At 40.1% G+C, this 24987-nt stretch overlaps 1 protein-coding gene across 3 annotated transcripts in view; it reads left to right on the top strand.

The window, feature by feature from the left end:
* Nucleotides 1-24987, top strand: part of PRKCA (protein kinase C alpha) — a 302378-nt gene that overhangs the window by 211459 nt on the left and 65932 nt on the right. For all 3 annotated transcript variants that reach the window (XM_090061658.1, XM_090061659.1, XM_090061660.1), the window contains 3 exons: nt 15610-15766; nt 15880-16014; nt 16869-16965. In XM_090061658.1, coding sequence (XP_089917784.1) covers nt 15610-15766; nt 15880-16014; nt 16869-16965 — 389 coding nt within the window. The remainder of the gene's footprint in view (nt 1-15609; nt 15767-15879; nt 16015-16868; nt 16966-24987) is intronic.

Below are 24987 nucleotides of genomic sequence, written 5' to 3'. Positions count from 1 at the left end.
CTCTGGTAGAAAGGGTATTCATACTCTGAAGACAGAATAATGATATCAAGCATACCGCTCTATTTTACACATTTGTTTGGAACTTGGTTAAATGGTAAATAAGCTTTCATTAGCGATGCAGCTCTCAGGGGGATAATATTTCTGCCAGAGCCTGCTTGCTTCCATTGAAGTATAAGTGTCTTCTGATGCTGAGTTACTGAAAATAGATGTGATGCAGGGCTGCATAGTTTTGTAACAATCTAAATTGCCTTTTCCATAAAGAATGCGATAACATTTTTGAAAATGAGATGTGGGCTTCTAACGTATTGGCAAAACCTTGACCTCTTTGATAAGTTATGAGAGGTTCTATCTGTTTTTCACTGTCATCTGTAGTATGATAGATATGTTACTGACACCAGACCATCTTTCAGACTAATAGATTAGTTCATGGTGACTTTGTTGGCACCTCCAAAATAACAAATTGGGAAAATTAAAAGCACACAGGGAAGGAAGCTAGCACACACTGGAAGAAGTGACCCAAGTTTATTAGGTAAGTCTGTATCAGTATTATCAGATTGGTGGGAAGAGAAGTTAATACTGACAGGGTGGTCACATTTCTGTATTATTTTAATTGCTTCTAAATATAGGGTTAGCATTTTAAGAATAATATTAATTGCTCTGAAATTAGCGCCAAAAAACTTGTTCCTGTGCCAAAAAGTTTAGGCTGTAGAATGTGTCCAATAGTTTGTACTCATAAGTTGCTTTTCAAATCTTTTTTTCCACCCCAAACATTTTCTTTCAAGTATTTTCAGTATTTAGAGGGCAATTTAGAAAAGGAAGGAAGGAAATTGTTTAGGAAAGTTTGGGGGCCACCAGATCTCTCACATCTGAATGTCTTTTCCAAGTGAACTACAAATTCAGGGCTCTCAGCTTTCTTATTGTATGTAAAGAAGATGAAGGAGTTAAAGTATTATCCCAAAACTATGGGAAAAAATATCATGAAGATAAGCCACAGTTAGACATTCTTGGTACTGTTTCTAATACATTTGCTGGCTTCTTATCAAATGACTTATCAAAAGTCATATCCCTCTGCCCTAGATTGTTCTCTGCACAATGAATATGGATGATTCATCCCTGTATTGTAGGGCCATTAGGAGGTTTAAGCCATTGGTACTTGAAAGGCTCTGCTGAATGGAAGTATCCAGGAGGAGCAATGTACTATACATCATTTCTTAAGATATTTAATTGGACGGTTTTGTATTTTTGTTTAGTTAAATCAGACAGAAAACAAAGAAATCGAAACTTTGATAAGCCTAGACTACACAAACTATCTGTTATCTTAACCAACCAGGTCCTCAGTCGTTTGCTTTTACCATGATCTGTCTGATAACGTTGAACCCACGTGCCTATGAAACAAGAAACCAAGAGCATTTCAGAAGTTCAGTGAGAAGGAAACCTTGTAATGTTAAAAGGACAAGTGCAGGAAGAGTGCCCTAAGGCTGGGAAGTCACCAGGCAGCAGGAAAACGTTAGAGTTCTTATACATGAGGATAAAAATTGGGCCTGCCTTGGCTTCCCATTGTGAAACTTACCTTTTGTTGTACTGGCCTCTCCCCCTCCAGAAATACATCTCTCATATACACAGATGAAGACATGCACATTTGGGGTGGGGGAAGAGGGGGAGTAGGAGCAAGTGTATTGGAGGCTTCCTTCTTTTTTTTCCCCATCCCTTCATTCCACACAATTGTTGGATTGGAAGATCTTACCAAAAATTGCATCTGCCTTTGTCCAGTAGTTGAAAGACTTCCATACTTACCCAGCAAGAGGAAAAGGATTTGAACCCAGGAGCCAGGATATCTCTCCATTTCAATTGCATAGCTTCCTTCCTTCCTCCCTCTGTCCCTCCATTCCCTCCTTCCCTTCTTGCGTGTTTTGGAAGTTGTATTGCATGCAGATTGAATTTTTGTCCTTTTAATGCCAACAAGTGAAATGCTAGAACTGTGCAGTTCTCTGTATTTTAAGTTTACGCACACAACAATGCGATACTTCATTTTCTAAATCCTTGTTGACCTCACCTTTCATCCAGGCAAACGTTCAGTCCATTTCTAATTGTTTCTGCTTGCGTGGAGTTTGCAGTTAGTGGTACCTCAAGCAAAGGGCATTCGAGCTTTTTTTTCCTTTCAGGGCACCTGCAGTAAAACTTGGGTGTTTAGTGGTAGTATCGCTCTTTCTAGAAAAATCTCTCGAATTGTTTTTATGTAGCTGTCTGTTTCCTTTATTCTCATTAACTTATTCTTGATATTTTAGTTTGTCAACAGGTTGGGTTTTTTCCTCCTTCTTCCGAGAAATGTTGGGAAGTACCGTTTTTTTTTCCCAACCCTGCTACTTGCTATGCTATATGTATACAGTTGATAAATTTGAAAATCCTGCCACTTCCTAATTTCATTTTTTTCTTTGCTGCTTCCATCTTATAATTTGAGGCTGTGCAGTGAGTGATTCTGTAGGTGGCTGATTCAGACCTCTGATTTTTTTTAATTTTTTTTTTTAACTTATTTTTACACTGAGCAAACAGAAACTTTCTGAAAAAATAACCCTCTCTGGCACACTGACATTTAAAAATCTGTCATATTACTAAGATTCTGGACCTTGAGCTCACAGTTGCTCTGAGCTGAATTTTTTAACAACTGACAGCAACAAAAATGCCATACTGACAAATTCACTCATTTTGGGACAGAGTAGTGCTGATTTGCTGTCTTCGGTGTTCCCTAATGTTATGTAAACTGTTTTTTTTTCTTTTTTTAAATAGAGTCCAAAGAATTTGAATGTGTGTGTTTCTCAGTTACAGAGAACATGTTTGTGCTGTTAAAAAGGAAGCTGTGATGAGTCTTTGAAGAAGCCGGGAGCACTAAACAGGCTACCCGGTGGTGTAACAGTCTCCCGGTGAGCTCTCCATTCCCAGGTTCCTGGGAATTTTGTGTTTAGCCACATTCGTGGCAGTGAATATTAACACTACACAAAGTCTGCAAGTATAACAAATCCTGATAACACATGTCTGCCAAATCAACATGGACAGGTATACCCTGGAGAGCTTTATCTAATTTTTGGATGTTCATCAAAATTCTTTGTTTCCTGTCAAGGTCTCCTTCGTTTGGCCCAAATTTAAAAAGCTAGCCTATTCAGAGGAGCTTGGCTGTGAGCCCATAGCCGAATTGTTCTTCATCTTCATCAATAACATTGTTTTCATACTTTCCTGCAGTGGCTGATATACGGGCATCCTACTTCTTTTTTTACTGTCCTATAAACTACCAACTATAATTTAAAAAATGAACATCTGTGAGCTTTTAATTCCCAGGAACAGCAAGGAGGCCTCTGAAGACTTGCTGCGTGTGGGAGGGTTTACAGTGTAGCAGAAAATAAGTTGTACACTTTCTCTTGCTTCTGGGTAATGTCTTCTGCCTTCTCAGGCAGTCCCAGAATCTAAAGCCTGCTGTGCTCATTGCAAAGCGGGTTGTGCCCTCTCAGTTATGGAAAACATGGGAATTATGTTTCTGCTGAATTGAGGATTGTGATGTTAAAGAGAAAGCTGTGGATTAGTCTTTGAAGAAGCTGGGAGCATTAAACGGGCTATGCATAGCCCGTGGTGTAGCATAGTTTCACTGTGAGCTCTCCATTCCCTGTACCCCACTGGGTAGGGTTCCTGGGTATTTCATGTTAAGCCATGTGGGCAGCGGTGAATATTAACACTTTGCACAGAGTTTACAAGTATAACAAGTCCTGATAACACACCTCTGCCAAATCAACCTGGACATTCCTTGGGGCTAAGTACAGACAGTCAAAAAGCCCAAGGCAGAATCTATCCAATCTAGGCAGCTTCCTCTAAACTGCGTAGACTGAGCTGATAGCCAACTGAGCTGACATTCAGTTTTCAATTGGGAAAGGCTGCAGGAGGCCTGAATTGACCCCAGGCCAGTAGGTGGGGGGCCCAACAGCACATCTCCCAACCTGCTGGCCACTGCCAGCCCAGCCAAGTGGGGCCATCTCCGGTCCCCAGTAGATGCTCCCACCCCCACTGCTGTTCCCCCATAAGGGTTGGGGGGGTGAGGAGCCCCCTGTCCAGGTGCTGGTATGTCTTGGGGGAGCCTCCAACTCAGGGGACTTCCCCCCAGCCTAGGGCAGCCCCTCCCCAACCCCACAATGGCCTTCCTCAGCTGTTTCAAGTTTCAAGGACAGCCCCGGACAGCCTTAGGGAGTGGAGGGGAATGAGAATTCCCCTCCGCTCCCTGGGACTGTCCCAGGCTGGAGGACCCTGGGCTGGGCTGGGCTGGAAGGAGGTCCTGAGGCAGGGGCTCCCCAATGTCTGCACCCCTGGGGACTTGGGAAATTGTCCTCCCTCCCTTTGGCAGCACCTAAGGCAAGCAGCTGTGCAGGAGAGGAGGAGGGGGGAATTCGCCCGGCTCCCTGGGCTGGCTGCAGTGGGAGGAGGACTGTGGAGGGGTGAAAAGGGCTGTGGAGACCCAGGCTAGAGGGTCTGAGTGTCTGTTCCCCTGCCCCCCGCCACATGGGTTGACAGACACAAGGCAAGAAGCTGGCTATGGAGCAGAGGGGCAGGGCACTCCCCACTCCACTGGAGCAGATAGCACAGTCCAGGGCTCCAAAGCATCCTGGGATGCTGGGGGACTGTGAGTTAACTTGAACTGGAAAGGGATCTGGGACAGAAGTTCCATAAGCCAGTTTGATCTAAATCAGTTACGTCTGATACTACCCCCATTCAGGTTTATCTTAAACCAGTGATGGCCATTTCTAAAATGGTTTATGTACACGGAACTTCTGTTCTGCGACAGGGTTAAACTGATTTCTGATCACTTCAACTGGTTTATGTGTAATTTCTGTCCCTAGACTAAAGGTCCAGTGATACCCAAATGAGATGACACCTGCCAAAACCTGTGAAGGTGTGTAGTCAATAAACACAAGGATAGAGGTAATTGTATTTAGAATCTAATGATCCTAAATCATTTCCAGGAAACTTTTGTGAAGGAGATGATTTTCCTGTTAAAATGTACATTTCACTGAAAAGCTATCCTATCTAGCAATAGTTTGGGGTAAATTAACAATGCATTTTAAATGTGCAGCAGCCCACAAAAGATCTCTGGCTGTGCCATAAAGTACACTTTTCTGGGTGTGACTTAAAGGCAGAGAAACTCTTATGGATGCAAGTTCTTATTAAACAGTACCATAGGCTATGTGAAATCTTTCTGGCTGTAAGAAAGAAGAGAGGCATTGGAACAATACAGTATTCAAAAGTAGGTCATTTTTGCGGTATTCTAGAACTAGACCTTGTTGTATACCAAATGCCAATATTAATATTCTCCACATATCATACTTCAGGTCCAGGAAACCTGAAAGTAATAAGGAGGCATTGCTCTCCGAAGGAATATTAAAGGAGAGTTTGGCTGATCAGGGAAGTCATGTATTAGAGAAAAATGTTACATTAGAGAACTTCTTAGTGGGGGAGAACTATGTGGAAATTAGAAATGCTGCAAAAGAAGCACAACATGCACAGATCATTTTGGTGCTGATTGTACAATTGAGTTTTGCAAGTAGCTACTCAGGGCAAACATTTCAATGTGATAGTTATGACAGAGGCCCTCCATGGGGCAGTTTCAAAAATGTACATGTTGGTTCACATGCAAAGAATACTAGTGCAGGGTTTCAAAACAAAACCTTCCTTACTACTAGGTCATCCAGCCCATAAGAACTGGAATGTGATTTTTCATATGCATGGCATGCAGTGAGAGAGAAGGATGATCCCAGCAGAGACAAGGGAGCCAAGAGCTCTTAGCCAGACTTCCTCCCGCTAGGCAAATTACTGGACTTTTCTGCTCAGGGAAATAAAGCGGATTTGTAGGAGTAATTGTCCTACCACATAAGTACCACGTGGGATTTTTCACTTTTACTTGAGTGAACATCTCTTTTCAGCGTGGCTTAGCAGGTCGGATTTAAGAATTCTTATGTGGGGAGGAGGAGAGAGTGACTGTTCTCATTAGTAAACTAAATTATTATCAAAGTTGTGGGAATGCAGGAAAAAGTGGCAGTGACTCACTGGAAAAGGAACTGAGTAAACATAAGCTGTTATTTAGTCTTGCTGAGAGGGAAGAAAGATTTATTCAGCCATTTCCACATTTAATTTCCACAGGAAAAATTCTTTGTTTACACCACAAGTGGTTACACATCCATAACTATGTATTATTCTATCCACATCCTTATATCTTTAAGGAGAATTCAGAGTTTGATTCTTCACTTTTAATCAACTTCCTGCAGCCCTAGGCAGCTTCCCCACTTATCTGGGCTTAAATTCTCCATCTTCATGCAAAAGGTGGATGATGATCCCGTCTGTTACATTATTTAGATGTGCATTTAGACTGTAGGCTAACGTGGCTAGCCATCCTTAATTCTCCAGGATAGTCCTGAATTTTGAGCCATGTGCTAGAGGGCACCCTGAACAGGGACGTTTCCCCCTGAACTTTAAAAATTGGTCCTAGATTCACACCAGGCAGCATCCTGCTGTGAGGACACAAGACGATGTTAGCCCGTGGCTGCCTCCCAGACCAGATGTAGTAGTCTAGCCTTGCACTCAGACTAATTAGCTCTGCTTGTCAAGTCATTTGAATGCAGCTACTGTGTTTCTGCTGGGGGTTTCTATAACACAATGATGGCCAAGCTACCTGGAGCCAACAGTGAGGGAAACTGCTCCCAGTCCTGGAAACACGTCAAGCCTTGTGCTGTTTCCTCTTAGAAGAGCACGTCCTGGATTTTACTTCTCGAAAGGTGGTCACCCCCAGCGCTTGGAAATGTGGTGCTCTCCTCTACACAGTGGTGCCTGAAACTTGGTTGCGGCTGCACGGTTAGTAAAGTGACAGTAATTAAAACAAAATATTTTATAGACACTCTCGTCTGATGAATAAACAAATGCAATGACTTAATGTTGTGATATTATAGTGACGTTCTGTTAAGTGAATACATTTCTCCGCACTGTGGACTATTCACTATTAACTGTGGAAACTATTCTAGTTTCTATAGGAGAAAAATTAGGGACCACCTTGTTTTACACACTTCTGTCAGCATCTGTAAGCCTGATCTAAAATAAATATATGAAGTTTGATAAATTTAGTCTCCTGTCCAAGCCACTTGAGCTTTTTTGTGAATTCAGTATATAGGTTTGACCCCGACTAGCTCAGAAAACTGCTTCTTATTGTGGTGCACGGGTGCATGTCTGCAGGGGACTGAGAGGCAGGCCTAATCCGAATGTGTTTTAAAGCTATGAGAACAAGGCTGTATCTCAGTTTCCGTATTTATGAATGGGATTAACTCCTGCCTATCTAGTAGTGGTATGGTGAGGATTAATTTCTTTTTAAAGCCATTTTAAGGGTTGTTTATGGAAGTTTGTACAGGCCAGGGAAAACATAGTTATTAAAGTTGAAATGAATAATATCTTGCTGTCTTTGTAACAGCTGATGGGTAGTATAGAGCTCATGTCCAATGAATGTGACAGGAACAAGAAAGGCAAGAGGGAATGAAAATGCTCTTTGATATTTTTCTGTATAAGGGCTGTCAGTGAGATGGTAGTAGAGTAACAAAGCTTGTGATATTATAATCTATTTGCCTATGCAGTTGTAGTGCATCACTCATCAGAGTAATAGTCCTTGGTCTCTTGATTTAATTATTCAGGAAATTTATTATTGGCTTGTAAAACAGAGGACTTCCTTCTAGTGTGGTTTAAAGCATTCAGGCTTGTTAAAGGATCATTTCAAAGACAAAGGAAGATCTTTTGGATTAAATGTGGTTCCTCGCATGTGATTTGCAATTTGGGAGGCAGCCTTGGAAAAAACACTATTCATTCATTTTCTGTGGGGTTTTTTTTATTTGACTTATTCTGTTTTAACTGCACACACAAGGGTGTTGCTCTAAAGGGGAGGGGTAGTCTCTTCTTTTTCCCAAAAAAAAGAATCCTGACCTGTCCTGTTAAAAATAGGAGACTGTTGGAGAGGTGAGCCAGCGAGACTGGCGTTCTTTACATGCTCTCTTCAGCACAAATATCATCATCCTGTTCCCTCAAGAAAAGAAATGCTCGATCCATTGTAAAGAGATGTCAAAGGGTACTAATTATACAGACAAAAATACAAATAGGCCAGACCTCCGAAAACAAGCAGCAGCAAGATAATGGCCTTTTTTTTCCCCTTTAACAGCCTGTGCTTGGTACAGAGTTGTGTCTTTCCTTCCCGATTCATCTTTGAGCTCCTCCTCTGTTGTTTTTGGAGGTTGGTTTCTATTTTTCCAACCAGTGTTTGCTGTGGGGGGGAGGAATAGTCTTGCACATGTTCTCATGTCCCCTTGCTGTCAGTGCCACCTCAACTCTGCAGCACATGCCCAGGCTACTCGGTTATTTCTTCCTCCAGAGAGCTCCCATATTTGAGCCCTGGAGAATGATTCTGCATCAGCGTAACTAACATCTGGAAATTCTGCCTGGTTTCACACCAGGTGTCCCCAGTAGATGGTAAACACAGAAAATTAGGATGAGCACGCCATTAAAAATGATTGAAGAGGAGCGTTCACGAGCATGTTAATGAAAACTTTTCTGCATATATTTCTGAGACCGTTTACAGCGTGTTGTAAGCTTTTATACACTGTAAGCATAATGTCTTCGGGTTCTCTCATGTCTTAAACTAAACTGTAAGAATACAAGTCATAAAATTGTTTCTACTAGAGGCCCAAATTGTAAGGAAGTGGTATAGTTACTACACTACTATAACAGGTGCAAGTTAATGGAGTAATTGCTATTATGCATACAGAACCAAAGATAACGTTTATCTGGGGAGCTTTCTGACATGGATAAGAGAGTCTGCCTGCCACTACAGCCTTCACCATCGTATCTCATTCATGTTTTGCTGGGGCTGTAGCATATTGAACTGTGATGGTTTAGTGAAGGGAAGTGTTGCAACTTTAATTCCTCATAGACCTCTCAAGAGCATTTATAGTAAGTTATTACAGTAACATAACTGGGTCATTTCTTGAGCAACTGAGAGGAACATTTAATCTTTTCAGTGTGTAACCTTATGTACAAAGCTTTGAGAAGGAAAGAAAAAAAAAGGATGATCTGAAGATGAGGAAAACAACTAGAGCCATCCCTTCTCCAGTTTCAAGGCATCTCAGCCTGAACCGGTCCGAAGCTAGAGAGAGCAGTTGTTTTCTCGCTCAAAGCCTCCCACTTGCTTTCCAAATATCCCTGTTGTTCCTGGCACCGGTAAAGAGGGGCAGAAGTAGCATATACACAGGGGTTATCTCATTTCATTCATTTGGGAGGCTGGTTGTAGGAGGGAAGGGAAGGCAGAGGAAAGCCACACCTGAAATGTGTCATGGGCAGCAAGTCCTAGAAAAACAGGCCCTCCAGCGAGAGCATCCGGTCCCTAGACTTGGAGAAGTGTGGGAGGTCAGACCAACACTATCGAGTAAAAACTCCTGCAAAGCTGTGGCTTATTGCACAAGTTCATCTGCAAATGTACTCGTTATATTCTTTCATTTAGATTTTTATTTTCATGGCCAGAGACTGTCTGTGAAACTTTGGGCCAAATACTGCTCTTAATTCATATCATGCTCCTTGTACAATTAGTCCCACTCCCACAGGTCTTATTGTAAAACATTATAAGCACTCTTACAATCTCTCTGTTTTTTCCACTGTGAGAAGTCTTGAAGTCAATAGTACAGATAATTATTTGATGAATGGACCCTTGAGTACTACAGAGAGAAAAAGGGAACGTATGCGTATAGGGGCAGGAGTCTTCCCCACCGGAAGGTATCTTTTCCACACGGTCCTGTTTTTACATACAAGACTATCAGCTTGATCTTGAATGGTGTCGAATGCGCACCACTCTCACAGGGTTTAAAAATAAACCCTCCTCTTCAGATGTAGTCACGTTTGGAAATGTTGCTGCTTTTTATCTATTCTTCTAGTTGGATCTGAGTAAAATACCCCAACAATTGTTTTGCCTTTGTTTAGTTTTCATATATTGATGTATGAAAATAGCTTGTTTCACTAAGCTGTCTTGTTTTAAATTCTAGCTGGAATGCTAACTTGTGTATGGGGGCTCAATCACATATATAAAAAAAGGTCAGGTAGTGGTATTTACAGTGAATTAGATGCCTCCGTTTTCTGAAAATCTAGGCAGGCTGAATCTTCTGCTTGGCAAGACATTTTCTGGGCATATATACGGCATAAAAGCAAGAGGGCTGTACATCCAGAATGTGTTGGGTTGCAGAAAGTATCTTTGTTTATGGTGTACATGGTTTAGCCAGCATTTTTAGACAACTGTGGCAGTTACTTGTCTGAGGCAGTTAGGTTATATGTATAGTTTGTATAGGATAGTATTGCTTTGCTTACACTTGTTCTATGATTTTTCACCTTTATTTTTAAAGATAAAATAAAAAATATATAAAATAAAATTGTAAATATCAATTTTAGGGCTAGGCCGATAGATTCTTTCCAGCCTGGATGATGATTTTCATACATAATTTTCATCAGGGTTTCTGTTTTATTATGAGAATTATTATAGTCTTACAGTCCCTCCAAATGGACAGTCTATGTATTGCATTCACAATAAGTACCATGAACCTTCAAACTATAGCTCTCTTTTCTAAGACTTTTTAAATGCTAACATTAGATTTATATGGCGTCTATATGATGTTGTCTCGTCCTTTCCCCTCTCTCCCTTCAAGACTCCTTTTTAAAGGATCCAAGTCAGCACATCTTTCTTGACAGTCAGAATATACCATCTCTTCTTACCTGGATGATCACCATGACCTCCCATGACAACTGTGTTCCAAACAAATGCTCTAACAGCTATCCATGGGGGGAAGCTAATGAATACAGAGCCTGAACTTTTATAATCTGAAGCTCTTTTCTGTAAGAAAGAATAATGAACCCTCAGGAATCGTTACATCCAGAACCAGGTGGATCCAAGGGGGGTGCAGTGATGCAGTTGCACACCCACTTTGGCTGTGCCACACACGAGTTCTTGGCATGGGGTTTGGCCACAGCCCCTGCTTTCCTGTGGCTCTGGAGCCCAGGGGGCAAGCTTCTCATGCTGCTGTGTTCAGCAGGGGGGTGGAAGAGAGGGAAAGGCAGTGCTCACCTTCTGGGCTCCAGAGCCATGCAAAAGCAAGGGCTCTGGCCTGCCCCTGCCCGAATTGGCTGACGAACTTTGAGCTCACCGGTCATGCAGAGCTCTGGAAGTGCAGCACAGCTGAAGTGGGAAGGGTCCATAACCCCTTGCCCCCTTCCTGGATCTACTACTATCCAAAACTAAATGGTCCCAGCTGCCCTTAAAAATATATTGCAGTGCAGCATTTATTGAGCATGAGACTATTATTGCTGTCCTTCAACACGCCAAATTTCTTTAGTGTCAAAGTGATCTTGGCTTGAGCAGGGGACTGGACTAGAGGTCCCTTTCAGCCCTGCTTTCCTCTGATCCTATATATAATGCGTTGCCGCAACAGTGTTCCTTCAATTTCTTACACATTCATAGACTCCAGCGTCTTGCTCTCGCATGCACAGACTAAAATCCATCAACTAATCAGGCTATTCTTGTGCTGGTGAGGAAGGAAGTTAATGTTAAATGCAATGTTAAATCTAATTTAAAAAGTGAGGTGTTCATGTGTTGGGAAGATGCAAACAGCCATCATAGACAAACCATTAAGACTCTCAAATAGAAGGTGGGTATATACTTCAGAGGCCCAGCCAGAGAACAGGGACAAGGAACTCCTGATTTTGAATCCCAGCTGGCTTTTGCTTGGGTAGTGAGGCCCTGCTTGAGCAAAACAAAGTACTTTGATGAAATAGGTTCTCTTATGCTCATTTTCTCATGTGTAAAATGGGAATTATAATTACTTACCTCACAGGAGAATTGTGAGGAGGCTATTAAGTGCTCTGAATATTTAATCATAGTATAAGTTGTAAGCATTTATTTATTATAAACTTATAATTGTGAGGATGTCACAGGTAAATTGCTTTGAAATAATATAATGCATTTATTTCACTCTGTTGTCACCTCTGTTAACCTTATCTGGTGCTGCTGTAGAATACAACTCATTATTATCTTCCAAAGAAGTGCAGATATACTTGATGGAAGTGGAAAAAAAAAACCTTTCATCCTCAAAGTAACTGGTGCCAATTACAGTTTGGCACTAAGACTTGTTTTTATAATGCTGTCTTTTTTTCTAATTATTATGGTGTTATAATAATGCTTCGAGGCTCCTGCAGTCCCCATGGTACCAGATCTTGAATGCAAATACACACACCCACGAAGACGTACATGAAAGAGCTTATAGTGTTTGTAGAAAAGATCAACAAATGGGGGCAGAGAAAACTAAATTATAGAAGCACAGTAACTTGCACCAGGTTATATAGGTGGTCTGGCAGAGCTAGTAACCTAATTCAGTTTTCTGACTCCCAACCTAGTACTTTTTCCTTTAGGCAAGCAGCACCCAACCTTCTGGTCTTGCAGGTCAGAGAAGTGGTGCAGAGCTGAATTGTAGGCCAGATCCCGTGCACAGGATCAGTCCACAGATGATCCAGCACACTGCCCCAGTCTCATGCGTGGCTTGAACTCATGGACCAGATCTGGCCACACGGTTAGCCCAAACCCATGTGCTGGATCTGGCCATGTGCTGGCCTGACCCCATGCACAGCTCAACTCCATGGGCTGGATTCAGCCACGTGTTGGCCCAAGCCTGTGTGTGGCCTGGATCCGTGTACCTGATCCAGCTGCAAAGTAATACCAGAGAGCTGCCCCACCTGCTAGCTGTGACCTACTAGGTTGTCATGTCACCGTGCCTGATGGGCTCCCCATGGGTCCAGAAAGTTGGCAGTAAGGGAACAGCAGTTAACGCTGCCCCTGCTTCTCCACCGCCAAATTTCTGGACCCTTGGGAAGACCCATGGGCCAGATCTGGCTCTAAGCCATCTAGCCTTTTTTAACTAGACATTTATGTTTTGGACAAGTTCATTTTATGTAGTTTATGCTTTATTTTCCTTTTTATAATGTTTCTTTATGTGTATGGATTTAAGGGGATTTGATGAATCCTCTATGCTCTCTTTTTAATTTTCCTTGTTACTTTAAAAAGCATTGTAGAATTTTAGCCGATCAAGCAGCATTGCTCAGTTTAAGCAAGAGGTATAAACATATTTATTGAATACAGCTGCATAGAAATGTTTATTATACAGCGGTCTATTCCTTGCACCATTACCATTTTAAATATTGGTCAACTGCAAACAGAAAAATATTATGAAATTAAAGTACATACTTTTCCAAACTTCAGCTATCAGTACAGAATCCCTGGTACCAAACAGTGCAGTTATTTCTTTTTGTAAAGCACTTTTAATGCTCAACAGTAGGACTATTGTGTCAGCTTTTAACAATTCTGTATTTCAGTCCATTTTCTCTAACATCTGTCTTAGGTTTTTCGGCCATTGTCTGTTTTCTGAGTGACAGAAATGCAGTGTACTGTTGTAAATTACCACAATCACATCTTTATTTCCAAAAAGGAAAACAAGAAATTCTGAAAAAAGGCCCCATGACTGGTTCACAAGTCATTTGACTGTTGGCTGTCCCCTTCGCACTCTGTAAATTTTGAGAGTAAACAGCCCATTATAAAATGCCTTCATGGCTTAGGTGGAGCCATCCAGTATCTCTCTAAGACAGGAAGTCGTAGATTGGAATTCTAACCCCGGTCTTGGACTTGCACGGACCGTTTGAAAGTGCCAGACAATTTTCAGGCATGTTATAACATCTTTTAAGTAAAAACAAAGTCCCTTTTGCTGGGCTCTGGTTACTGTCCAGGATTCCAGTGTCCTTGCTAAACAAAACACTGTTTAATGCTGGGGCTTATGAGAGCTATAACTAAACACATAATCATTTCATGACAGTATCCTTCACTCCAAGCAGCTGGCTTGTATCCGCAGCTCGGGAGGGTCCATCTGGGTGTAGTTTTATTCTCCAAATGGACAGCTCACAAAATAATAACCAAACAGAGCTATTTCCCCGGCCAAAAGAGGCTGCACGGACCCAGATGTTTGTCCTTCCTGACCAAGAAGCCCACGTGGCTTCTCACCCGAGTCACCCTCAGCATTTTATAGTCACTTAGGTGCCTGCAAACATGCAGGGACACTGCTTTGGTGGGCGGTAATTACAGCATGTCGGAGCAGACTTGATTAATTAAGCCTGCTGGAGCCATGGTAAATAGCATGCCCCAGCAGCCTCTGCATCTCATATGTTCAGTGTCCCCACACTTCAAAATGTCAGCCACTTTAACTAAAGCTCATTGAACAACCTTTAGTTAAAGTGCCACCACCGTCATTTTGAACCACTGGATGCTGAACACATGACACACTGCAAGCGCTTTAATTAGAGCGGTTCTCGGACCCCCTCTAATTAAGGTGCCCCACCCCAGGAGCACGTGTAGAGGTGCCCATAGTCTTAGTTGGGAAGTAGCTGACCAGTTCTGAAGTTGGGTCCAGGTCTCCTTTGTAATACTTTCTGTAAAGCACTTTGTTACCTTATTAATTAAAACCAAATTGTGCCCTCCATCAGCATGATCTATTTCTGTGCAGTTTGCTTTCTTAACATTATTACAGAGGTTTCTCTGTGGTTTATATTATTGGGTGGTGTTATTTTCAAGCATATTGCACCACTAGACCCAAAGTAAATAAGTCAAATGATGTGTTGATCATATCATAAATTGACAAACTCTGTTATTATGAAATTATGCAGCATGTCAGCTTGTACCAATTTCACTCTTATCTGTGCTTGACAGCTGGTAATTGCAAAGTAAAGCATCTCAGCCCAGGTTGAATGATTCGCATTCAATATTTAAATTAAAAATCTAAAAAGGTGCAGTTTTTAAATTCAACACTTTTTACTGTATACAAGGCAGTTTTCAAACTGTTCACAGGGTTAAAATAACTTTCCTAAAGTCTACTCAGCAGTTCTATTTTTTGATGGCAGTTTAACATTTTTCTACAGTAAAAGTATTAACATGTCCAAAGGCTTATAGCCTACTGAATGCAATGAGATGGGTCTCATGACTTGAGAAAGCTGAACACGTGGTATGTCTGTCTATTGTTTCTCAGACTTCATAAATTCTCTTTTCTTAATGTTTGCAAGTGCAGCAAAACATTATATAATGCTGCTGTTTGTTCAAGCTGGTAAAAGCACAGACAGCTGTAACCCACTTAAAAATTCTTGGCGTTGGAGTTGGACACAACTCCGTGGTATCCTTGTATATAAGAATATTGCTGTTCATCCTACCCTTTCTTTCTGGTATGGTCAGGGTAGAAGGAAATGTTCATAAATGCTCCTTAGTCTATGACAATGAAAGTCTTGTCCACAGCACCTAGGTCTTTGATAAATGGGTTTTGCATTAATTGCATGCTATTTATTTTTATTTTCCAACAAAGTTAAAATCATTCTTTTCTGAACTTTATTCTTTTGTCAATGATGGTTTTTAATCCTATGCAAATAGCAGTAAACTATTTATCTTCTATGAATATAGACTTAATATAAATATATATTTTATATCTGCAGTACGAGAAGCAAAAAACTTAATCCCCATGGATCCAAATGGACTTTCAGATCCATACGTGAAGCTGAAGCTTATCCCTGACCCTAAGAATGAAAGTAAACAAAAAACAAAAACCATCCGTTCCACTCTCAACCCACACTGGAATGAGTCATTTACATTGTAAGTCCGATCCCATTTTAACACTATACACACACACCACACACACACACACAAAATTTCTGAACAATTAAATGTTGCCAACCCTTTTCTTATTTTCCTCCTTTTATCTGTAGTAAATTAAAACCTACAGACAAAGATCGACGGTTATCTATAGAAGTTTGGGACTGGGATCGAACAACTAGAAATGATTTTATGGGATCTCTTTCATTTGGGGTGTCGGAACTTATGAAAATGCCAGCAAGTGGATGGTGAGAATTGCTTTAACTCTTTGGAGAAGTTTCATAGCAGATTTTCAGTAATGTAATCATGAGCCTTATAAGATTTTTGCTACATTTCATGTGCTATAAATTTTTTGATCATCTGACTAAAACTGAACACTTAAGTAACTAATACAGTTTAAATACTCAAAGCAAAACGCATGGTGCACAAAGTTTCTACTTGCAGCCAGCAGTTATTTCAAACTCCCTTCTAAAGACAGAATTGAGTACAGTGAGCCCAGGTTTGATTTTCATTACAGGGATTTTGCACTAAGTATATCCTGATAAATGTGAATCTGCATGTTGTAAAGTACACAGTAACTGTTTTTACAAACAGTCATTTTGTCTAAATGCTTATCTAGCTCTTGTTTTTTCTTCCTGATCTTGTGTCCACTGAAAACCCACTAAAATAATTTTGCTAGATTATTGCAACACTGGACAATAAATTTACAGCCCTATTGGGTGGAGGTTTTGCTGGTAATTCTGCTAAATTTATCAAATTCACCAAATGAAAATATTCTGCAGTATTCTGCTCTGTGTTTATTTAGTCCCTTCATAGCATCTGATGAAGTAAGCTGTTGCTTATGAAAGCTTGTGCTCTACATATATCTTATTTCAAGACTTTCCTTTAGTCTCTAAGGTGTATATCTACCCTGCCTTCTACCTCTCTCAACTTCAGTATGGCCAGGATTTCACTATATGTTTTCAGACAGACTTCATATGTCTCTGAAAACACTTTATGTTTAGATTTAAAACATGAGGAATTTAAAATTCAGAGGAATTAAAACATGTTTTTGATGAGAAAATAAATTAATTTAGTGCAACTTTCCCTATATATTCCATAGGTACAAATTGCTTAATCAAGAAGAAGGTGAATATTATAATGTCCCAATTCCAGATGCTGGTGAAGATGGAAATGCAGAGCTGAGACAGAAATTTGAGGTAAGATTAAATTATAAATGGGCAGAACAACATACTGTTCACCTCTTATCCTTTATAACATAATTTAATCACATTCAGAAAGGGCTGTTGACCAAGAATAGGGATGTTAATTGAAAGAGAAATTTTACTACCTGTCACTAGTTTGTTGTATTTTGGGGTTACTTACAAGACATGGACTTGTAAGTAAGTTTTAGTCAATCAGGAGTTAAAACTAAGGGATTGAGGGTTTTTTTGCATGGTTAGCTTCCCTGCAGTAAATAGAGTTATGCTAGTCGACAAGTTGGTATTATAAACATATTTTTGATAAATTCCATATCATAATTCAGGTAACATTCTTTTTAATTTTGTTGAAAAACCTGCCACCCACCATCATTAGCATTTGATAACTTGAAGAATGAACTGCTCAGATCTAGTAGCTTTTTTAATTTAATCATTTATAATTCAGAGTTTGAACAGTAATTTAATGCTCAGGTAAAATAACTATTCATTAAGTACTATTTATTTAGAGCTTTTATGATATTTACAGAGGGTCTAATCTGAGCCACTGAGCTGACTAATGCAGGCACAGAAATCTTAAGCTAAGTAGAGTTCACACTTATGCACAGGAAAGAAAAACTACAGCAGGCTCTTTCTGCCTACCATGGTACCAATTGCAATAGCTGGGGTAGAACGTGCAGGCTCACAGAAACACCTGAAGGGGTTGTGTGGGAAAGCAGTGTACCCAGCAACTTCACTGCCTCCTCTAATTACAGGGGACGTTTCAGCCAAATCTTTACTGTACAATAGACCCAGCTGCACCAATAGCAATACGGGCATGGCACAGACCGGAACAGCTTTGTACTAGTGCTCCAACTGGAATTAACTCTTGTGGTTAAATCGGCTCATCAGCCAGGCCACAAACTTGAGACAACCCTGTCCGCAATATCATAGTTCCTGTTTCCTAAGAAGATATTTGAGGAATTGACCCCAGTTATTTGGACTTAAATGGTGTGTGCATTGTGCATACATGATACTAAGCCAGTTTCCTTAGTCTTGATTTGGCAATTTTTGTATGAATGATACTTTAGTGTTATAAAAGACAAGTTAACCCAAGGAAATGAAAGAAGGAAAGGAGGCAGGGAGCATACATTCTATTTTCGAAGACAGAAAAAGAAAAGATGCCAGTACTACTTCTGAATAAATGTGCGATCAGCTCAATGCCTTTGATCCTTGGCATCAAGTAGGATTTATATTATTCATTTGAGAAGTGTTTAAAACTTGAGTTCTCTTTTTTTTATTTTTCCTTTACTAATATACTTTTTCCAGCATCATGCATCATCTTATTTTACAGCATTATGTCTTTTCCTTTTAAAGAGCATGTTTATATTTTATCCCGTCTAGAAGGGTCTACTACAAAAACAGACGGCTTATCCCTTGGGTTTGTCTGTGCATTATGTCGTGTTTTGAATTAGATTACTTTGTGTTTGTGTATATGCATTTATGAGATTATTGATAATGTAGATTACAGCCGAGAGAATTTGCGTTAATCATCAATTTGGGGTATTTACCACTAAAATGCAAATTAAAACCATGATAGCCATTAAATACAACATGTTACATTTACTATAAGTATTTATCTGTATTGAATTTCATCCTGTTTATTTGAAGCCATTTCTCCAATTTTTCAAGGCTGTTTCGCTCACAACTCCTGCCCTCTAAAGTGTAGGATACCCAACACGGTATTGTCCACAAATTTATTAAATGCATTCTCACTTCCATCCTTCAAGTCATTAATAAAGTTTTTCAAACTAGTAGTAGTTTTATTATGTACTTCCTTCAATTTGCTTAGGAGACCATTGTGAAATACAGCTGAAAGCCAGAATGAAATCAAGGTATATGACCTCCACTCTTCTCCTTAGCTATTGGCCTATCACATTGTCATAGAGGTTGGCTGAGCTTGATTTACTCTTGACAAATTTATGGTGGTTGATGTTCCTCACCTTGTAAACTACAAGGTCCCGACAACATGATCCAGTCTCATTCCAGGTAATGGAGTTAAACTGACTGATATGTAATTTCCTGGGTCTTCCCCTTTTAAAGATGAACACTGTATTTGCCCTTGTCCAGGCTTTTTACACTTTACCTCACCCCTCCATGAGTTCTTGAATATAATAGCTAACAGCCCTGCAATTACATAATCCAATTCTTTGAATATTGTAGGATGAATCTCATCACGCCCCACTGATTTGGAAATAGCTAGTATTTATAAGTAATCATTTAACTTGTTCCTTCCATATTCTAGGCTGAGTACCTGATTTCTTGTCCTCCATGCTAATTCTGCTTATTATCTCAGATAGTTGACCTTTTTGATGAAGACGACAGTAAAAAAAAAAAAAAAAGGAATTGAATACTTCAGCTTCCCTCTACACCATCATCCACAATTAGCTTCACGTCTTTATTCACCAGGGAACTTAGATTTGCCTTGGCCTCCCTCTTACTTCTTATACATTATAGAATACTTTTTGTTACTTTTTATGTTTCTTTTTAGTTATATTTCATTTTGTGCCCTGTCCTTTCTGATTTTCCTCCTACATGTTTATTTTGTACTTCTATACTCTTCTATGGCCAAGAATCCACTGTTCATAAGCTTAAAAAAAAAGCCTTTTCCACCTTTTCCTCCTTGTTTGGGTAGAACACTATAGCAGACATGTACTGTCACAACACCCCTGACATTTTCCCTCTTGACCTTCACCAGAGACTTTCAATAGGTCTACCTCCCTTTCTGTTGTGGACCTCATATGGATTAATCTCGCTTATCTATTTCTGAGTTCTTTTCAAGAATGATTGGCATACATTAATGTATTATTAGGCACCCCATTCCCAGGCACATCAGATTTCAGAGAATACTCCTGGCTCATTGCCAGTCAGGTCAAATGATGATGGACTGGTCTTGAAGCTTAGTGCCTTGGGTTCTGCTTTCATGAGAAGTATGGCTCTATGGGTGGGGGCAAACAGAAAGGAAACTAAATATGAATCTAACCATTTTGTGTTGATCATTTGATGGCCAAAGGAATCTTATAAATCTAATTGACTGAAACTGAGTAGAGCTAATTTAAAGCTATTTTGCATGGTTGATATTCACAGATGCAGCAGGCATTCTCCTGGGCTGAGGTGGTAGGCAGGGACTGAGTGGCACTTTCCCTTTTAATTCATGGCTACTTTGGTCATGAGAACACATGAAATGTAGGGAGCAGACCCTGCTCTTTAAAAAGAAATTGCTGTTACATTCATGGAGCACACAAGCAGAGTCTTATGGACAAACAAAAAATTAAAGAATAAAAAAAACCTGTAATCTTTAAAATGCTGCTCGAAAGAAATGTCGGAAAAATGGTCACACTTCCTATTAAAGGTTATATTCAGAAAAAATGTTACTGGCAAGAGTATCAGGGTGCCTGATCCCCAAGGCTCCAGGTGAGCTACATTTCTATTAGCTGACTTGCAAGTTGCTTTCTTTAGAAATGGAGATCAGCATATACTGCATGGCTATATCTCAGGTGCTGGACACCAAAAAGAGTTTCCAATAAAAGCTTGTTTGTACTAGGCAAAGGTTTCATTCTGAAGTTGAGGCGTTACAATAAATATATGATGTAAGCCATTTTCCCTCCTTGTGGGAATTATGCCTGTGGCACCAACTCAGATTATTTGCAGATGCGTTTTTAAGAGGACTTACAGCAAGCATTGTGGTTATAAAAAAGAATAGCAGTCTGGATGTCTTAATTGCAGAATTTTAGTTTGGTAGCTAGACATCTTTGAAATCTTAAGAAAACCTCTCACAGAGTAAATGAACAAGAACAGTTAGTTATAGCCTGTGAGCACTGCGGGCCTGGTATAAATGTCAGCTCTTGTCTACTTGTGTTAAGTAATATTGTAAATAAATAATACCTGTATTTTCCTCCAGTATTGCAAAAGTTTACATGTTTATTTTTTAAATTCAGTATGTTAAAAAAATCATTTTACATCTTCTTGCTCTCTACCTTTGTCCCATGAAGGCACATTTGTATGGGCATGTACTGCATAAAGCTTTCGATTTATTTTGTTGTCGTCTTAAAATGAACCTACCCTAGTCTAAGGCAAATTTAACCCTCTTTTCACTGGTTTGCTCAAATATCCTTGCATAGTATATACATGGTGCTGATTCTAATCATCTCTCTTCCTATTGTGGCCTTATGCTTTCTCTCTCCCTCTAATTTTAAGTTTGTTTATTCATTTATTTTAGGTAGACTATGAATGAATAGGGAGATATTGCCCAGGAACATGCTGCTGTTTGTGTCAGTGATACGTTTTAGATGAATGCTTTGTTCTTCAATCAGTTTCCAGGCAGCTTTGAGAGCCTTCAAGGAAAGACTGATGATCCTGAGAGCCATTCTAATGGAAAATTCATTGTAAAAGAGCCCAAAAAACAGGACCAGATAGAGCAGAAGAGAGTTCATAACTGAGAAGATAGCTAAGAACAGGTATAGAAGAATAGAGCATATCAGGCACTCAACATATTATCAGGTTCTCAGGTTATGTTCTGTGATCCACTTCCCAATCCTGATACACTGATACAAGGTTCTAGTTGATTGAGTTCTGTTTAATATTATAACACCTTTTGAAAATTATTACAAAATAAGTCATTTCTGTGTAATGAAATGGAATATTACAGACAGAAATGGTGATGCTGTTTAAAGCAAAAGGACAAGTATATGTTCTTATAAGATACAGCAATTGATTATTTGAAAACAAAATAGGTTATTATGGATAAATAAGAATTATCAAGGATAAGAAAATGGCACTGAAATGTACACAGCACTTCAGCTATAAATATTTGTGACAACCCCAAAAATAAAATTTGAATATCCAGTTGAGCGGAAGATGACAAATGGGAACATTTTTCAAGATGCAAGGAAGGTAAAGATCAAGAACTGGGCACACCTGTTAAGAGACAGAAGTTAAAGTTTTCCAAAGTACCTGTACGTCTTAATTGCCTAAGACACTTTCTCAAAAATGACTTGGTCATCTAGAGTCATATTTTTTGAATGCCCACTAATTGAATGCAGGGAAGGCTTTTTCAGAAGTGCTTAAACAGGTTATGCACGCTGGGCCAGATGTGTAAGTGTAAATGTATGCAAGTGTTAAGCGATGCAGATAGATGCCTAGTGGGATTTTTCAAATGCAGGTGTGCATCTTTAGGCCTGAACAGCTTAGAAATCTGGCCCTAACTTCCATTGGTTAGAGTGAGAATTAGGTGCCCAGCCTACACAAGAGTTTTTGAAAACCCCTAGACGCATCTATTTATATCTTTATGTGCTTTGGGCATGTGAGGATGAAATGAGGGGCATGTGTGCATGAAACTTTAAAGCAGGTTAAATGTTTCTGCACTGCTTTAATGGCTTTGGTGTTTGCATGCATTGGCAGTGTATTGCACATTAATTCCAGCTGCTGTATCAGATTTGGCAGCATAGTGCACCTTAAATTACTTTGAAGTGCAGCAAGCTAAAACACCTCTGAGGAGTTTTAGTTTGCTGCCCTACAGCCGCGGAGGGAAGCACCGGGCTCCACACGGCTCAGGGTATGTGCAGGCAGCCTGGCAGCAGCCTGGGAGGGCAGGCTCCACTGAAGCGGGGGGAAAAAAAGTGGCAACCCTGATCTTTTCTTTTTTTCGTTTTCCCTGGAGCCTGCCTGCCTGAGCTGCACCTGGTCCTCCCCTCGGTGGTTGTGGTGCCTCCTGGGACCATGTGAGCTGGGTGCCTGTGGGCAGATGCCGCCTAGGGGGGACCACCACTGCCATGGAGGGAAGCCCCTGCAGCCCAGGGACTGCTTCACCCGTCAGCAGCTTGCCCTCCCCTCCCCGCCACCAGAGAGGCAGGTAAGACATAGGTGTTCATGACACAGGGGTTTACTCCACCCTAAACTGAAGCAGTGTTTTTAAAAAGAGACTGCTTCAATTTAGGGCAGAGTAAACCCCCATTTCATCTACACATGCCCTTTAGTGTCATTGAAAACACAGCCTTTAGCAGTATGAGTCTCATTAGAAATCAATGAGTCAAAAGCGCCAAAATGTCTACATCATTTTGTTTCAGGGATAATGTTGTAGCCTTGGTGGTCTAAAAGTACAAGCCATCGGTGTGGTAGAGGGTGACATCTGTTATTAGACCAACTAGGACTGATTGTTGGTCTGATAAAAGATATTGCTTCTACCACACTGACTGTAAGTCGCTTTGGAAATTAGAATTATTATATCCTGAGCTACTTAGGTACTCTTTAAAAATCAGTTACTTTTGGCAATGGCAGAGGTGACCAGAATATTTAACTATTTGCCTTATTTGTTCATAAAGGAGGAGAGAGGATGTCGATGACAGGAATGCATTTTCTTCAAGTAAAAAAGGAATAATGAATGGAAGAGACACAGCAGAATAGGTAATAGCAAAATCAGTTATTAAATATTGATAAGATACAACAATTAAAGGGCCAATTTCTGAAGATGAAAAATGGTGAAAAGAGAAGTTAGAACAACTTTTAACACAAATATTTTAAAGCACATGTGGGCTAGGGATGGAGATAGAATTAAAAAAAAGGATTTAGCCAAAGATGTGGGATTAGATAATTACCTCCCCATGTACAACAATTCATATCTGTTTCTTGCAAAACAATAGGGCCCTATTAGTATATGACTGAACTTGCATAGTGCATAGTCTAGGACTTTTCTTTTTTTTTAAAACATGACATTTTTAGTTTTACACACAGAATGGAGTTTGGGTGTTTATTTTCTGTTGAGTCTGGGAGTACTCAGCAAAGAGGTTTGTTTGATCAGGGAGGAAATGCTGCAAAAATAATGCTGCCTCATTGAAATGTGGCTTTTAAGCAGTTATTTTTAGTGCTGACAGTCCATCGAAAGGAAACATTTTTCTGTATTAAATGTTTGTAACTTTTATCAGCTTCTTCCTTCAAGTAGAAAAAGTTGTTTGCCAATGAGGTCATCAATGAATTTAGCTGCCAAACTGTAAGGCCGCATTACAAGGTAAGCTGAACTGGGCTATACGAGCCATGCTACTTCGGCGGAGCTCAGTTGTAGACCAGAGGCTGTGTCCATTAGGACAGGTGCAGTCTATGCGGCTGTTGTCATTCAGCAATGCCAATTAGCTCCCCTGAAGTGACATTGCTTCTGCTGCAGGAGCCCGCCTGCCTGTAGCAGCACAGCATACTTCAGCGAGTGCTCTGTAAAGTTGGTCCAAGTCTAAGAAGCATCAACTGAGCATGTAACAGCTGCAGTTTTTCAGAGGCTTCTATTTTGGCCAAATTCAAATGAGATGTTCAAAGGTATGTTCCTTGGACAAAGACCTCCTCAAGTTGCTGCTCAAAAGCATGGAGGAGCTAGCGCTTCTTAATAAAACAATTAAACTTTTTTTTTCTTGGAAAACTTATTTTCCCGTTATTTTGTTTTTGAAACTACCTGAACAACTTTATCTGAAACTTTAAAACAAGAAAGAGAGAGAAAAGGGTGCGGAAAGCAACAATAAAAACTGTGTGGGAACTGTTAGTCCAGACAGTTTATATGGTAGCTGAAAACCAGGGTTTTCTAATCTAAAGTGTCAGATTTATGCTGCCTGTAGAAAGACAGAGAGAAATGTAGCTGATTTGCCTGCCTAAACTTCAAGCACTGATGGATGGTGAGAGACACTGTGTACACACTCTTCTTCCTCGTACGCCTCCATTTGCCAGCAAAACTTTGCCACCCAGCATTTATTTAGAAGGTCCTTGTCCAAACAAATATAAAGATAAGTCTAGAAAATCACCAAAAACCAAAAGATTATAATTGCACTGGATGGCTGAGTTTTCCTCCAAATTTTAAATGTCATCAATTTAAAGGTAGTTCTCTGTGAAGCCATGACTCATACCCAAGTCTGCTCTTCAGAACATGACTCTCTTTTTTTATTATTATCATCCCTTGGATACCATGTCTTGAAAAGCAGTACACCAAAAAAGAAAATATTTTAGTTTGGT

This window comes from Crocodylus siamensis, chromosome 8, assembly GCF_052110815.1.
Source record: "Crocodylus siamensis isolate JL-2025a chromosome 8, ASM5211081v1, whole genome shotgun sequence".
Classification (NCBI taxonomy): Eukaryota; Metazoa; Chordata; order Crocodylia; family Crocodylidae; genus Crocodylus; species Crocodylus siamensis.
The sequence above is the reverse complement of the archived record's forward strand: the minus strand, read 5'-3'. Positions and strand labels throughout refer to the sequence as shown.